At 39.1% G+C, this 17,486-nt stretch overlaps 1 protein-coding gene across 5 annotated transcripts in view; it reads right to left on the bottom strand.

The window, feature by feature from the left end:
* The window catches only part of mink1 (misshapen-like kinase 1), a 49,194-nt gene extending 31,841 nt beyond the window's left edge, over nt 1–17,353 (bottom strand). For all 5 annotated transcript variants that reach the window (XM_035433909.1, XM_035433911.1, XM_035433910.1 and 2 more), the window contains exons 1-3: nt 15,351–17,353; nt 3,228–3,293; nt 2,512–2,694 (exon numbers count right to left, since the gene is read on the bottom strand). In XM_035433909.1, coding sequence (XP_035289800.1) covers nt 2,512–2,694; nt 3,228–3,293; nt 15,351–15,407 — 306 coding nt within the window. In that variant the 5' untranslated portion in view covers nt 15,408–17,353. The remainder of the gene's footprint in view (nt 1–2,511; nt 2,695–3,227; nt 3,294–15,350) is intronic.
* Nucleotides 17,354–17,486: the final 133 nt, after the last annotated feature.

The raw sequence follows: 17,486 nt of genomic DNA on the forward strand, positions 1-17,486 counted from the left end.
ATGCTTAGCAAAAACATTGTGTGCGTTGAAGTCACCTGTTTGACAGATGATCAGGAAGCAAGAATGAGCTGGTGAGCTCAGCAATAGCAAACGACCTGGTAGACCACAGAAGACCACTGTAGTGGATGACCAAATAATTATTTTCAATTGTGAAGACAAATCTTTGTTAACTGCTGAACAGCCCAAGAACACTACAGGATGTAGGCATAGATGTGGGGCGACATAGCTCAGGAGGTAAGACCGATTGTCTGGCAGTCGATGGGTTGCCGGTTCAAACCCCGCCCTGGGTGTGTCGAAGTGTCCTTGAGCAAGACACCTAACCCCTAACTGCTCTGGCGAATGAGAGGCATCAATTGCAAAGCGCTTTGGATGAAAGCGCTATATAAATGCAGTCCATTTAGATGTGCCAAAGACTACCATAAAGAGAAGACGACACCAGAAAAAACTGTCGAGTTCTGAAAAAAAGCCCTATGGACAGATGAGACGAGTATTAACCTGCACCAAAGTGATGGAAAGAGGAAAGTGTGTAGAAAGAAAGGAACTGCTCACGATCCAAAGAACCCCCTCTCACCTGTGAAACATGGTGGAGGTAGGTAGTGCTATGGCTTGGCCATGTATGGCGGTCACAGGTAATGGCTCTCTTCTCTTCATTGATGATATGACTGCTGATGGCAGCAGAAGGATAAATTCTGAAGTGTACAGAAACATCTCATGTGCTCAGATCTAACCAAATGCCTTAAAACTCACAGGACAGTGCTTCACCTTGCAGCAAGACCATGACCCCAAACACACTGCTAAAACAACCAAGGTGTTTTTCAGGGCCAAAAAGTGGAATGATCTTGACTGTTGACTGAATCCAACTGAAAATATGTTTCACATGACAAGACTGATGGCAAATATCCCGAAACACAAATTGAAGATGGCTGCAGTACAGGCCTGGCAGAGCATCACCAGGGAAGATACCCAGCGTCTGGTGATGTCTATGGTTCACAGACTACAGGCAGTCCTTGAATGCAAATGATCTGCAACAAAGTACTAAATATGTCAATTTTACTTCACTTTATATTAATATGTCCAATTCTTTTTAAGGATTCTCGTTTCATTGCTCTCGTCTCAAACAACCTGCACTGGCCAAAATGTTCTTGTAAGACTTCATACAAAGCGGCGTATGAAAGGTCTTTCTTCGACACTGCTATGTACAAGCTTAGCTGAGGTCTGCAGTGTGTAAAGAAACAGCTGGCAGAACCACGTGTTACAGAGGAGAACTTTGGATGTCTCGGGCGCTCCCGAACTGGCTGGATGGTTTGCGTATGGAAAGCAGCTGTGTTGGCAGACAGTTGGACATTCCAGATTGGAGTGGGAATTTGATATATACAGCCCTGGGCTGGGTGACAAAATCGATTAAATGACCACATTTAAAAGGAACAGTTATTAAATCAATACATAAATAATCATTCAAAAATATGCATAAAAATGAAAAACGCTGTACTTCTTACAGGGTTCGCCCAATATGGTTGTAAATAAATACACTCAAATTAAAGCCGTCAGTCAGCAGTGTAACCTCATATTCAGTGTTTCATTTCATATCCAGTGTGCTGGAGCACAGAGACAAAACAACTAAAATTGTCACTGCCCTGCTACTTTTGCATGTAACTGCATGTATACATATTAAAATGTATACATACTGTATATCTGTGCGCGTGCGAGGTGAGTGTGAGTGTGTGTATAAGTAACAAGGGCAATTCTTAATTCACTGTCACCTGCTCAGCTATCCTGAGGCTGGAGGTGGAGATAATTACCACCCAAAAAAATAAAAATAAAAAATCAAGGTGACAAGGTGCCATCGCTGTTCTGGTCAGACCTTATTTGGGCAATTGGAGGCTTGGCAGGTTTGCTCAGGATGGCATTTAAAAGAAGCCCAAAGACACATTTGGGGCAAGTTGCTTGACAACCTCCTGGCAGCCATAGTCTATCCATATGGAATCACCCAGGTATGTTTTTCAGTCCCCACCCAACTTTTTTTTTTAAATAAAGGAAAGCACACAGATCACCATCTTTTTTTAACTTCCTTCAGAGAGAGGGAAAAGCAGAGGGAGTACGGAGAGTTAATTCAAAGCAAGGACTTCTGTTCGCTTCATGTTGTATTATGCAATAGATTCATTTTTCTTATACAGTACTTCAGTTATGGTCATAATATTATATCAGTGTAAACTGCTGGGGTCAACTTGACCCCAAACATAAAAGGAGTAATAAAATAACAGGAGGGATAACAAATGAGCGGAAAACATTAAGTCTTTTTTCCGACACCTTTCTCACCCTAATGATTTCTCCCTTACACTCCCATTCACTATGACTTACTGTCACACACTCACATTCACTCCCACTCACTCACTGAGGCTCTCATTCACTCACACATTCGCACACTCGCTCATACAAAGCACGGCCCCTGCCTGATGGAGTAAACTCGGTACAGACAGGCAGACAGACTGACAGACGAACGTGCCCACACACCCAGAGCTGGTCATCGTGCCCGGGTGGGCTCTTCTTGACGAAGGCCCCGTAGTAGGTGGCGATGTTGCGGTGGTGGCTGTACTTCTTCAGCATGTTGATCTCCGCTTTGATCTCCTCCTCCTCCTCCTCCGTCACATCCATCACCTTGATGGCAGCGAGCTGGCCGGTCTTAACATGACGACCCTGGGAGGAAGGGAAGAAGAGGGGGGGTGATAAGGATGGCGCGAGAGGAAGAGTGGGAGGGGAAGGGATGATGAAATCAAGCACATGAAGATTCACAGATCTGCTTTTCGTAAAAAAAAAAGGCCATTGCTAACAATTCCCTTCTCTGAACAATTAACCTTGCTGATGAAAATATAAACTTTTTCTTACCTGGTGAAAGAACAAATAAGACCACCATTTCAAAAACAGAGTATTTTGGTGGCGAATGTGATTCAAACCAGGTAAAAGTCTGCACTAGTTCATCTCCCTTCGGCTCAGCACCCATCTCCAGTTCCTCATTGCAATGCTTTGTGCTATACTGCCCCCACTGATCTAATCACCTGTCAATTAAGCCTTCATTCACCCATACAATCTGCCTCCCTGAGCCCTAACAAGTGGGGAGAACATTTAAGCTGAACTAAGCAGACAATATTAGTGAAAATCAGACACAGTAATTATAGACTGATTTCAAAGAGGACATGTAGATTATTAGAATCTGTTTGATTGTCTCTCACCTTGTACACCTGTCCATAAGTTCCATTGCCCACAACCTCAACCAGCTCGAAGATCCCAGCTGGGTCCTGTCAGAAAGACAGAGACTGGTTATCAGAGAACAGACAGCTCAATCACAGCACAAGCAAATGGAACAGGAAAGGAAGCTGAAACAATCAAAAACTGAAAATAGCTACACAATAGGGCACCTTTCATTCTTCAAAGCTTTGAGAATATTACCCAGAACACAACCAATTACCAGGATTGTGAAAGACACAAATAAATCTTGTTTCCACTTCATGAAATAAGTTCATGTTCTTATTTTTAGAACAAAATTTCACTGAAATTGAAACTGACACACCAGGCGCCATTTGGAAGGTTTTGAAAATACAAGAACAATAGCAATCTTTGCTTATGGACAAACTCAAGGTTACAGTATTACACTTTGAAATAAACAAGTCACATTTCCCTTACCAGCCATAGAGAGGTTGAAGGTTCGCATTTTTGTCTAACTGCCAATAACCACACACACTCACACACAGAGGCCATTCCCAATGGCTGAATTTAATTATGAGTTTTGCTGGGTGCATTTACATGTACACTAGGGCTATCATCAGGGAGGGGACAACCAGGGCCTTGGGCTGCAAAACCCAATTAGCACACCAGGATTTTTGCCCAATCTTTAGATTTTTTGGTTCATGTAGATGTTTTATTCCAATTTCTTTTGCCTTTTTGAAACTGCGCATATCAGGCAGAAATCAACAATCCTGGATGAAAACAAGCTTGGCTGCCGTGTACACATTTTCCATCGAGCATACGCAGATTATGGAAACAATTGTGTAAATGCAGCTATTGGAGCAATTGTATTACTTACATCCATGCGTACGCAATAATCTATATACTAGCATAAACTGATTGTTCCCAATAATTGGGATACTGGTGTGCATGTAAACATAGCTTGTGTCAAACTGACAAAGCCCCAGCTCAGAGCAACATGTCCTCCTACCACATTTCAAACAAGCAGTAGGCCTACAAGTTTCAACGTTGATTTCTCCATATTCATTCTGAAAGCTACTGGGTTACTTTTTGAGTGTACATAAATCAGTGTTACAAGGATGAACATAATCTACAATGGGTGTAAAACAATCCTCATCAACTTTACCTCAAAGGGGTAAAGTTCAGCATCACCAAAATTAAGTTATAAATTATGTTCCATTTGGTTTTTGTATGGGGGGGGGCAAGGCCCACTAAGACTAAACCCAAACCACAGAGGGTACTACAGTTTCACGGTTTTACTACTCTGTCCTTAACGACTATAAAATAAAATGCAATTCCACTCTTCTTTCCAGCAGGCATAGCAACAAACTGAAAAGCTCTGGCTTGAAATGAAGAAAAAAAAATAATGCAATGAATTCAGATGATGAATATTTATGTAAAACATGAGTTCTTAAAAGATAGCACACACGGGCAGCAACAACCTGATGTTCTCGAATAAAAGAAATTTGTCACATAGATAAAACTAGGCCTATGTCAATTACATATTTTATTATGGAGATGGAGGTAGACTCCCTGCCTTGAAAGACTGTTGACTATTATGAGGTTTCCCCTAACCCACTTTCTCAAATTCTATACTCAAAAATGAGTAATACCTCTCTCTTTCTAACAAAATGTAAAACAGACTTAAGTTAAGTACAAGGAGCTAGCTACTTCATTAAAACACTTATATAGCTCCAGCTGAATTTTATTTTTAACTACACTGTAGATGTAGATCACTTATGTTGTTCCTTTTCTACAGTAATTATCTATGTTGTACAGCTCTTCATTGCATAACTAAAAAAACAAACAAATATGAAATCCTTTCATGTTTCTAACATCAGGCTGATCTAATCCTCATTAAAATCTAAATAAACATAGCCACAGCTCTCCTGTGGATTTAAGGAAATTCCATTGTGAATCTGCATGTGCCATATATATGGTTTGTACATACCAGAGTGTACTAAATATGTTAACAACCAGAAATGAAGCAACCAGCCTCATAATGCACTCTGGGGAATGGAGACGGACAAAACATTAGGTGGCACACAACTGGATTCAGCAAATACCAAACTTCCACTCAAGAAATGGTTTAGATCACAGCCAACTATACTAGCTTTAAAAAACTGACAGCAGTCCATTTCCTAGGTTTTCCATAATGGCATTCCTGCAGCAATTGAATAACATATTAAATTACAAATCAAGGTAATATTGGGATGGCAGGTATGCCAGGTAGGCATACCCCCATACCTATACAGCGCCAAGAGTTTGGCACTTCAGGGTTCCCTATAGAAATAACCACAATGACCACAGACTCTCAGCCCTTAAAAACATTAATTTCTGTACCTTCTGACCCCATTTCAACAAAAAGAATTCACAACTTCTCACGTCCATACAATAAAGCTCCATTTTGATTTTTTTCCTTTCTTCTTCTTCTGTTTCCTGCCTGATTACATCATCATAAATGCTCCAGGCCCACAAAGAATATAGTCATACACTTGGCCTGTCTCATTAGCAAGGTACCTAACATTAAACTCAGCAAAAGCAGAATTGTCTAAAGAGTAGTTGTATTTTATTTGGATTTCAGGAACATAAATGAGTTTAGCCAGCAATCTAGTGTTCGTGAGAGAGGGGGCATTCGAACCCGGATCAGTCATCCAAAAAGTTCCTTAGGCAAACACGCTACCCAGTGAGCTATTGTGTGCAAACATAAATTCTGTGTGTAGCAGACCAGATCAATTTTTAAAGGTTTGGTAATGATATGTGTAATGACCAGCCAAGCTGATCATCCAGGAAGTCAGAGAAAATATTCCTAAATGCATTCCGACAATGTATTCTGCCTCCAACTCAATCTCAAATGACCATGATAATTGAGTAGCAGCAGGATATAATGGACGGACTTGTTGATTCCCAGGTAGGGCACTGAAGTCATACTCTTGAGCGAGGTACTTGACCAGAATGGCTTCAGTAAATGTCCACCTGCATAAATGGACTGCATGTAAAGACTGTAAGCTGTTCTAGACAATAGCATCTCCTGAATGGGTAAAATGTAATATAAAATGGAACTGAATTTCATGAGCCCAAAATGTCTGTCGAGGGAGCAGGCTCAGCATCATTACAAGAGGCTCAGCTGCAACTAATCGTAAGAGGTTCCTTCAAATTAAATGACAACAAACTGAATTATGAATGGATAACAAAATAATAATAAATGTATCAAAAAGTAAAAACAAAAAGACTAAAATCAATAGGCTGTTTGAAATAGATTTTTTTATTTTTGAAGGTCTGCAGTAGCTCACAGTAACATTTCTTGGTTCCTTCAGATGAGCTCCAGATGAGTTCATAGAGCTAAGAAGGGACAATAACCAGCTTGTCTTGTTCCCTGCTCTAACGAAGAATATTTTGTTAGTACTACACAAACTAGTTGCACATCTTTGGATATTATGTAGACATTTCAACATTATTTACAGTATTAGATTGCATTCCCACTGAAAAATGCATCATATTTATTTTCTTAAGACATAGCCATGTAGAGGTACAGGTAGGGTATGTGTGTGTGTGTGTTTCTGTGTGGCAGGGAGTGGGTGTTAGATGGGACAGCTATCAAACAATGAGCTGAAATGAATCATCACTCAAACCTTTCTCCCTCCCTCCCTCCCGCTCCTTCTTTTCCTTCCTCTCACCGAGCAATGAATAGGCCTAACAGTGCTGCCTGGAGAGGTCTGGGCAAACTCACTGTGCCAAATCAGAGGGAAAGAGAGAGCGGGAGAGAACTAATATCTCACATTCTCACATCTAGTACACTGGTTACATCATTATTACCATCTTCCTGCCTGACAGCACACACGCATACACGGACAGCTTGTCCTTTTCGTCATCGCAGCTGGTTTACCAGAGGCTGTCGCCTCGTTTCTTAGTTAATGGCACATAACTTATATACATCAATTGGTAACATTGATTACAAGGTGAATTCTCCATCTAAAATAATACACAATACCGAAAGGAACACCATCAGTATCATTTGTTTGCATGGACATCAATCTAGCCATCCAGCTTATATAATGCATTTGCATGTTACCATACCCAAACTGAAATATAGCAGAATTGCTAATGACATATTTTTCACATAAATTCTCAGAAAGCATAAAAAAGCAGTTCAAACCGCAGGTTTCCAAACCCCTCAAACTCCACAAACAATTGCGTCCTGACCAACAGCAAGAAAGACCTCTACAGTTGATGACAGAAGAATTCTCACCATAATGAAGAAAAAAAAAACCCAAACACCTGTCCGACAAATCAGAAGCACTCTTCAGGAGGCAGGCATGGATGTGTCAGTGAGTACTGTCCTCAGAAGACTTCACTAACAGAACTACAGATGCTACACTGCAAGATGCATACCACTTTAGCTGCAAAAACAGGATGGCCAGGTTACTGTTAGCTAAGAAGTAGCCTATGTAAAAGTCCCTGCAGACTGGAAAAGGTCTTGTGGACAGATGAGACCATAATTCACCTATATCACAGCGATGGAAAGCGCAGAGTGTGGAGGCCAAGTTTAATCATATTCCTTCAAACTCATTGGACAGCACTGCATCTTACAGCTGGGCAACGATCCCAAACATATTAATAAAGCAACAACGGAGATTTTCAAAGCCAAAAACTGGAAACTTCTTGACCGACCAAGTCAATCACCCTCTACCTAAATCTAAATCCAAATGAACATTCATTTCAAATGCTGAAGAGAAACCTTCAGCAAACTAGCCACCTGAAACAAGCAGGATCTAAAGATGGTTGCAGTAAAGGCCTGGCAGAGTATCACCAGAGAAACTACTCATCACCTGGCGATGTCTGTGGGTCATAGACGTCAATCAGTCATTGCATGCAAAGGACCTGCAATAAGGTAGTAAACAGGACTATTTTCATTTACATAACACTAATATGTCCCAAACATTTCTACCTGGTGAAACAAAAGAGTTTAAAATTACCTTTAAATAAAAGTTGAGAATGAGCACTTAAACCATATGTGAATTGTATAATTGTGGAGTACAGAGCTAAATCTAGAAAACATACATATTTGTCCCAGACATTAAGGAGCTCATTGTACCCATGTAGACCTATATGCTTTTGGAAACATGATTTGAGCCACTGTAATGACATGAATAGTTAAATATTACAATTAAACAAATGCCAGTATCTAGGGAATCTGACAGAGCAGTAGCAGTGAAATAATAAAAAGCAAATAGCAAACACAATGCAAACAGGGGAATATAATCAACTAGAAGAAAAATGGAGCTCTCTTATGCAAGTAAACACAAGTCTGTACATTTAACCCAACACGGAATTAGTAAACGTTGACCAAGATGACTTGAAGTAATACCAGACAACAGCATGATTGGTCTTGAAGAAGCGAACTCCCACAAATCTTACCTGCACCACTCCCCTATGCTCTCCCTAATATCTGCCCATTAAAATTAAATTAAAATATAAAATAATTAAAATTATAAACAGCAATAATACCTGACATTCATCCTTTGATTATTCCTATACCACCTTTTATATTTTTTGTCATAAAAAATCAATTTAAAACTCAGATCTTATTTAGATGCAACACTGCGGCATGCTTTCAGGGTCATCCAGAAGCATCTGTGCATTAGCAATACAGTCTCACAGGTTCCCAGGGTTCTGCTCATTTACCTTGGTCGCACTTTGGTTCCAAGGGACCAAAGGTTCCTGACTGAACCTAAAATGCAAATTCCACTGCAAAACAACATTAACATCATTTAACAGATCAAGGGGCAACTGATTATGTCTCTCTAAGTGGCTGGCCAAAGTAACCTCAGCACAGAAATAGCAGCACTGGAAGGAGCAAATTTGGCCTATACGTCATAATGACGTACACCTCTTCCCTTGCTTGTATTTGAAGAACTACAAAGGGCAGGTAATTTGATTTTGGAGATACCTCCTCCCGGCCTCCCATACTAGGTGAAAGAGGCTCTGACCGAGCAAACAGACGGTCGCACAGTATGTTCAGTAGTCTCACCCAAATTTCCTCCTCAAAACCCTCCAGGTGAAAGTGCCAGCCACACACTCACATAGGAGGATAGCATTCTCAATTACAGTCAGCCATTGTTTTCTCTCACTCTCATCTTGCAGTAACTGATAAAAATGAATTAATTCTTTTGCCAATGTTAAGCCCTTCAATTTGCAGCACTACACGAAACTGAAATTTTATTTTCGGTAGAACTCAAACACAAAATTAAACTGAACTGTACACCATAAACCTAGATTTTCTTTCTTCAGTGGCTAGCTTTCTTGCCCTCTCGAAGAATGGCTTCCAGGCCAGGTAGCAACACCCAGACCCTCCATTTGCATTCAGTAGGAGTGGCAACCTATGACTGGAGTTGTCTAATGCCTGCCCATAGACTGTAAGCGCGCCAGCCCAGTTGTCGTCCACAGTAAAGCAAGAAGCAGGAGCATGCGCAGTAGTTTGGGGCTACATCTCGGCACTCACAACATGAAGGAGTTGTCCGAGAGATCATTTTAATCAGGAGGGCAGCTACTCTTCTATAAATATAAGAAAACCCCAGGGTGGCATTTCCCTTTAAGTCAAGTGTGTCATGGACAACCCATAGCTGAAATTTTCTCCTCTTCAAATCACGCCTTCTCACTGCCAGCACAGTGACAAGTGGCGTTATCGTGCTATCCTACGCCTACAAAACTGTCTGCCCACTCTAATCTCAGCAAAGGCTCCCAATCAATTGAGTAGCTCAATGAGATAAAAAAAGAATAATTTCAGCACAGGTATGCATTTCTGCATGCAATGGGCAAGCCTTTCTTTTTGGCTGCCAGTTCAACAGCCTAAATAATATGTAAGGAGGATTGGCAAAATGGAGTTGTTTGGTTATTATCTCCAGGTTGACACACATTCAGTGATGGTGGTTGTTGATTCATTTATTATTATTATTTAAATAAAGTAATTCAATTCAACTAAATTCTAGTCAGCTAGAAGGGGTTTTTATAAAATGGTTCCAAGCATTAATTTACAAAGAGAAATCCAGTAAATTCTTCCTGAATTCACTACTGAAAATCTGCATCATGTTCAGGTGTCCATAATACAGAGAAAAAAAGTACTATTCAAACTTTAAACTACTTCATGAACCAATTTGTATACCAGCCAATATTCAGAAATTTCCAAAACTGTCATTTTTATTGGTTTACATAGGTCCTGTTTTTTATTTTATTTATTTATTTATTTTTTAAAGGTTGGGTTCCATGTCAATAAATCTTTACAACACATAAATAGCATCCTTACAATCATTCTGTTAAATAAATATACCAGAAAATTTAAGATAAACAAAAACATTAATGCATACAGTTTAGAAAAAGATTCAAAACAAAATTGCTGCTTACCTAATATATAACTTAGTACCACAGGTACACAAGTACCACAAATTCATGCAAAAAGATGGAAAAGTACAGCGGTTGGATGGTTTACCCTACACGACAGATGGGAAATGGGCACCGAGTAAATTAGCCGGTCATGGACTTGAATAGCAAGATGTCTCACAACAAATGTTCATTTTCCTCTGGTGCCTTTGAATGGCAGAGCCGACCTGAAGGGGATTGCTTGATTAATTAATAATTGATCTAATCTCACACAGCATGTTTTATTACACAGGAATATTAAACCCCAGACTGTTCACCTGCTATCTTTAAAGGATAAGGATGGATATTGACAATTTTCTTGAGCTCACATTTATGGTTGACATTCAAGTGGTGATGATGTAAGGCAATGTTAAAAAGGATTACATGAACAGGATAAAATAAATGTTTGCCAATATGACAGTAGCCTACTTCCACATGGTCCTCCTATTAAAATAACCATTGTTGCACCCCTGTGCGTGTTATATAACCTTTAACAGTAAAAGCATTTACCAACTCTCTAACTCTTTGATAATTAAGAGTCTAAAAAGGGGGTTCTTTTCCCTTCTTATCAGCATACCTTGATAGACGATCATCCACTATTGGACCGTATTCCTTATTATGAAGCAGGCTATCTGTAACATCAGTCAAGAAAATGTGCTATTTTTATCACCACAGACACTTCAGCAATCATCAGTGTACAAAATGCACGCCTTGTCACAAATGATGTTGAATCATCAATCATGGTTCATGTGGATGGAACACGATGATCTAACACGTTTAACAATTAGCATTGTTGTTTGCCATTTCACAGTTAAAGGATCAAAATGTGTCCAAAAATTACAGACAATTTTGCCACTACGTGCCAATTTATTAAATCTTATCTAGCATAAGCATTGTTCAGGAGAATAAAAGATACCAGGACACCAAAATAATAATAATTAAAAAAAAATAATAATAATACATTCAATTGTTGTACAATTTATCACAGACAAGTTAAGCACAGTTACATTTACTTATTTATCAAAATTAGAACAGCGATTGTGATGGGTTGGTGCTGTTGGAAGACACTTGCCCACCAAAAAAACCACCAGTGACATTCTTTTCCAAACATGGAAACTATTTAAAGGAAAACAACCAGTTAATAACTAGGCCCAAGCATATATTGCAAGCACTCAACTCCCAAGGCCCTGCATGGGTTTACCCATGAGAGCCATCGCTGCACCCATCAAAAAAAACACTGTTGAGTTATCAATCTCCAAAAATAATAACAGGAAACAGGATCAGTGATCCGTCTGCTTCATCAAGACCAAGCACCATGTCTGTGTAAGAGTAATTAACTGAAAAGTGACATATGTTCTAATGAATAATTAATCGAGTCAGCAGTTTCATTAGTTTACATGTTAATAGAATGCCAACTACAGTTATTCATCCGGATCTCTTTAGCAATTTTCTACTCAACCATAAAGGCAACTTGTCATAGCTTCAGATTTGAAGTTAGCCATATCACAGACATGCTAAGTCATTAGACTACATCCAGGCATATGATTTTTAATACTATTTTACATGGTTTAAAAAATTCTAAGTTATGTGAGAATTATGTTAAATCAGTGGACTGATTACAACCAGGTAACACTGAAATACAATTAAGACGTGGGCCGACATTTGAATCTATTTAAGCCAATAGCAAAATATAGCAGCAATTATCATTCAATAATGAATATGTATGAGAATATAAACGCATCTCAGGGGATTATACATTAAGCTAAATATAGCTAAATCTTTATGTTGTAGCAAAGGCAAAGAATACTTGAACGTATACTGTAATGTTCCTATTTGCAATAGTTAACATTTTGGAACTAGAATCTAACATATCAACATATAAAACCTTTGGTAATAAAATTACTGGAGTCATTTTGATCCTAATTTAAGTTTGGAAAAATACATGAGGAAAAAACCATCAGCTAAATCTTGGACACAGGATCAGATATTCTCCATTCTTCAGTCATCCATGACTATTTCTCATCCAGGTTGGAATACGGCAAAGCTATTTTATAGGCTGTATCATAAGGGCAGTGAAATATCTTGCCTTCAGACTAATACAAAATATAAGTACAAATGAAAGAAACATACTAAGCCTTGTCTGGCTTTCGGTGACATTTAGGGTTAACACGTAAAGGTTTTTCATTACCAGGGTTTAGATCACATTAAAGACAAAAAAAGACTCATTCTGTTAAGTTTCCGTAAAGGCCCCAAGCTCAAGGAGCATTATTGTGAAACACTTTATAGGCTTTTTTTAAGCAACCATTTAAAAAACAGCTGCTTTTAATATCTTGCAATTATCCTTCAGCTTTTTTCAATGCAACAGCATGACGGTACATTATAACAGAAAAACACTTGCAACACAAACTAACAATAACAACAAGTAATGAATGCAAAAACATTTACTGTAGGCTATGACACTGGAAGAGTGCAAGATATTTTAAATGCAATACGCCAATTTCTTTATAACCACTATAACTGGTGGCTTGTTCAAAAAATGGTGAGATAAAATAGTGTATTTTAATGCAGTTATATACCTGGATCACAAGACAGTACATAATATTAACTGGGCGTAGCCTATATACAGAATGTAAACAAAATGCACAAAATATGAAATGAGGGCTGAGATATGTTGATGGCAGTGATTCTAAACCCACAGCAGATCTATTTTTCTACAGTTTATGCAGCAGATGCACCAAGTGTCATTAGTTAATGAGTTAATGAGACTGATGCTCATTGGTGTGCTAGGTTTTTGTGGGAGTCTGGACTGTACCACAAACACAGCTGATTCAGACTGACTGAGATTGGCCGACTGAGTCACTCGGGAGATAGGGTAAATGACCACAGAGTTGCTGCATGAAACTCCCGTTCACAATCGGTGCTGGGAAGGACATTACTATATTATGGACAGTGATTGGTGTTTAAGCTAGACTGCCACTCGTTTTTATTTAGAAACTTTTTTTTTTTTCTATGCACTTTCCTTTGAAGGAAAGTTTGCCATTTAGAAAGCAGCCACAGATCCAAACAAGTAACCCCCATAGTGAAACAGTGACTGATGCTTTTTGAGATACTTGGGTTTTAGGTTTGGCGTGAGAAAACAAAATGTACTGGTGACTGTTAAGCAGAAATATGCTTGGATATGTTACAACATATTCTGTCTACCAAATAGCCGAATACCAGGAAACAGACCCCAGTTAACACCAAAATGCTACATGGCTAATTCTTGTTTTCAGTCTCAGCATGTCTGACAAAATTACAGAGCTCACGGAATCGTCAACATGCTTAACATACACCTGTAAAATGCAAGCCCATATAAATCACACTGTAATAATTTAGATAATGCTCAATAGTGGCTTTGTAATTTTATATGGCTACTTAACATAAAAGGTAACAGCCAACAGGCCAGATTTTCCCCCGCGGGCTATGCATGGCAAATTGTGGTCGGTCGGTCACTCACTCACTCACGGACGACCTTTGAGGGACGTTTTGTGGGACGCATGCGCAGGTGATGCCAGCTAAAATGTGTCTGCGGAAGTGAGTTGCGCCGTGGGTCTGGACGGTTCCGTGCTTGTTATATCAATCAATATCATCAAATGTATCATCATACAACGTCAACCAGTTATGATGAACACACATTAGGCTAATCTTTGTAGGAGGCAATGCCAGACAGAGTCTGATCTAAAGCAATTCACCTTTTTGCGCAAGATAAGTCTGAGTAAACACCTGTCTTTCAAAATGGAGAATATCATAATTTGATGACTTAACGTTACACTACACCAGCTTCCCTTCTTGAAAACACCTCTAAGCATGAAAACCGCTGATCTTTCAGTTTTATACACAGTTAAGTAATATACTGTGCATTATGGTAAACAAAACAAAAAATAACAGCAGCTAAATCGGACATTCAATACAGGCCAAACATTTTGCTCCCGCGCATCTAGCTAGCTTGCACGTTACTTGTTAAAAGGGAAATAATCCAAAATTGGTTGTACGTTAACGTACATCAAAAACTTGGTCAAAGCGCTACCAGCTAGGTGACCAACTGTTACACATTGGTACCCACCCAGCACGCAACCCCCAATTTAGTAGTTAATCGAGAACACAAAAATACTTAAATGAGATTAGCTATACAGCCTCCAGCAGTTAACCCCCAACTGGCTTGCCAACATTTGTCCTGTTAAAATGGGTAGCAACCTCGTTCACGGTATGATTACCTTGCTAGCTATGTAAGCTTTGCAAGTAACGTTAACCATTATTTACAACCATCTATCAAAAGCTAATAATACATAACGATTGACCAGCTCTGCTACGCAGTATACTAACGTCGTTTGCAAGCAAAATGGCAGGTGTAGCTCGCCAACTGGCAGGTTACCTACCTAGACAGTTTGAATTGGCTTCAGTTATATAGCCCAACTGCTACCAAGCTTCTTTGGAGTTAGTTAGTGAATGAGTCTTAAGCATACACAAACCACATTTACAGTTTCATTTAAATTCTGGCGCAGTGGAATAATTCATCTCACATTCGCTGTCTTACATTGTTTACGTTGGTCTACGTGTGTTGTTAGCAAGGGAGCACATGGATACGCATAAATTGCATTGGAATGTTTCTATTTTGTTAATATTTCAGCTAAACAAACGTTAGCTGGTCTACTTACCCGCAAAGCTGCGAGGTCTATGTCATCCAAGCTTCGCGTAGGGGCGTTTTCAGACATTTTCGACCAAACTTCAACAGCTAAAGGTGGTTAGTAAGCGCTAGCTAAACAAAATGAATTTTCGGAGGTATTATCTATTTTATTTGAAAACAGTGGCTAATACTAAAACAGCTTGATGCGTTTTAAACATACAACCGATAAGTTAGTGCTAGCAGGCTTGGTATTTGGCCAACAAGCAACTAACTGCGAAAATGAACAGGCTAAGATTGATTCAAAACAGACCGAAAGAAAATTATTTTCATAATGCTAACTTGTATATTAATTTAGCTAGCCATCTATTTAGATTTCCTTTGCATCTGTCCCCACTTTCAGTGCGTAACGGTGAGCAAGGGAGATTACGTGCGTTGGCTCCCTAACTGGCTAAATTAGTCAGGGAGAAATACACAATTGGCTAACGTTACCTGTTCTACAACCAATTTCTAAACAGCATTACTATATTGGTTATAACAAAACTACTCTAGTAGCAGCAGAAAATCAACGGAAATCAAATATTGTTCTGAATGCTGCATTCCCATCTCTCCTTCATTTCGGCAACACTGTGCGTTTTCCCAGCGGTACACTATACGCCTGTTTAGCATAGCTAAAAAGACAAGTAAATAACGAAAAATGTACAGCTTCTGTAATTTTTAAAAAAAAAATGAGCTAAAAACATGAAAACAAGAAGCCTGCCTAGCAAGGACGCAAGCAAGCTATCGCCTATGTCCGCGTCTAATGTGACTAGCTAGTCTACCCACGCACGCCTCGAAACTGCAGCCATACCTTGCTAACGTCAGCTAGTAACGTTATTAAATTAAATTTCTCGTGAGCCAGCCTTAAAAATTTTCCTAAGCCTTACTCCTAAAATCGTTATCTGACCGGCTATGGCCCGAATTCAGCATCACGGTGCAGGAATGTTTACATTGAATTCTCACTCTCCTTTCAAGCTAAAACTTTCATTCCCTGCGCACAGAACGCATCGATGGTCTGAAGCTATGTACCGCCTCCACTTCTTGTCTGTCCTGGAAAATCAAAACAGTGATCCCCGACGCTGGAATTTAGATTTTTCTTGCTGGCTGACTGAACGCATTCACGCTGCTAATATTACTGAGAAACTATTCTTGCTGCGGGGTAAATATCACTACTCCAGTGTTGCCAATGTACGTTTTGCTGGTTTGGTAGTTTTTTTTAAATATATTTTTTAATGATGTCAATCAAGATCGACCAATGCAGTTTCCCCTGTATAGGTCATTTGTTTTGTTCAATATTCTCTTTGGGGCAGTGTCATGACGTTCTTCACCCGCGAGCACACATGAAAGGACTCTTGTTATTCTTTTCCTTTGGCGTTTTCCTGACAAGAAAATGGCTACGGTACTACACCAGGGACAAACTACATAACTTTGGTACTTAGCTAGCAATTTTATCTTATGTAAGCACTTAATGATTAATAGGTATATTAATTTATGCACCGATTAATAAAGTAGCGAGCTATATAAATCACTGTACAGTTTAAATGAGATATCAGTACCTTAGCAGCGTAAAATTCCTGCATCACAATGGCAAAAGGAAGCCTACACAATTTTAACCAAATGTTTTATTGTGTTCCAAAAATAAAGGAATTTTATATTGGGGCAAGGCCAAACGTATTACTGTGCGTTTCGTATTCTAATATTATGTGGAAAGAAGGATGTTAACTTTACATGCCACAACACAGTGCTATATAATGATTCCCCACTGAAGACCTCGAAACTTCTGAAACTGAGGGGTTTTACTATTAAACATAACGTTCTGAATGTACAACATGCCGCATCGAACTTGTGAAAATATGTATTCACACACAACGTGCAAAATTCATTAGGTGCACCACTTATTTGATTGATAAGCACATATCAGAGGGCCAGCGCACAAGGCCAATGCAAATGTTACAGTACTGTACAATATGGTATTATCCAGCAAACTAAAAATGAATCCACCTACATCTGTGCTGACATCTACTGCACACAATCTACACCGTATGCCTACACAACAAATGTAGGATTATTTCTTATCTATTTCATATACCATGTAACTTATGACAAAATGTACAAATATAAGTGGTATAGT

Source organism: Anguilla anguilla, chromosome 9 (genome assembly GCF_013347855.1).
Source record: "Anguilla anguilla isolate fAngAng1 chromosome 9, fAngAng1.pri, whole genome shotgun sequence".
NCBI lineage: Eukaryota > Metazoa > Chordata > Actinopteri > Anguilliformes > Anguillidae > Anguilla > Anguilla anguilla.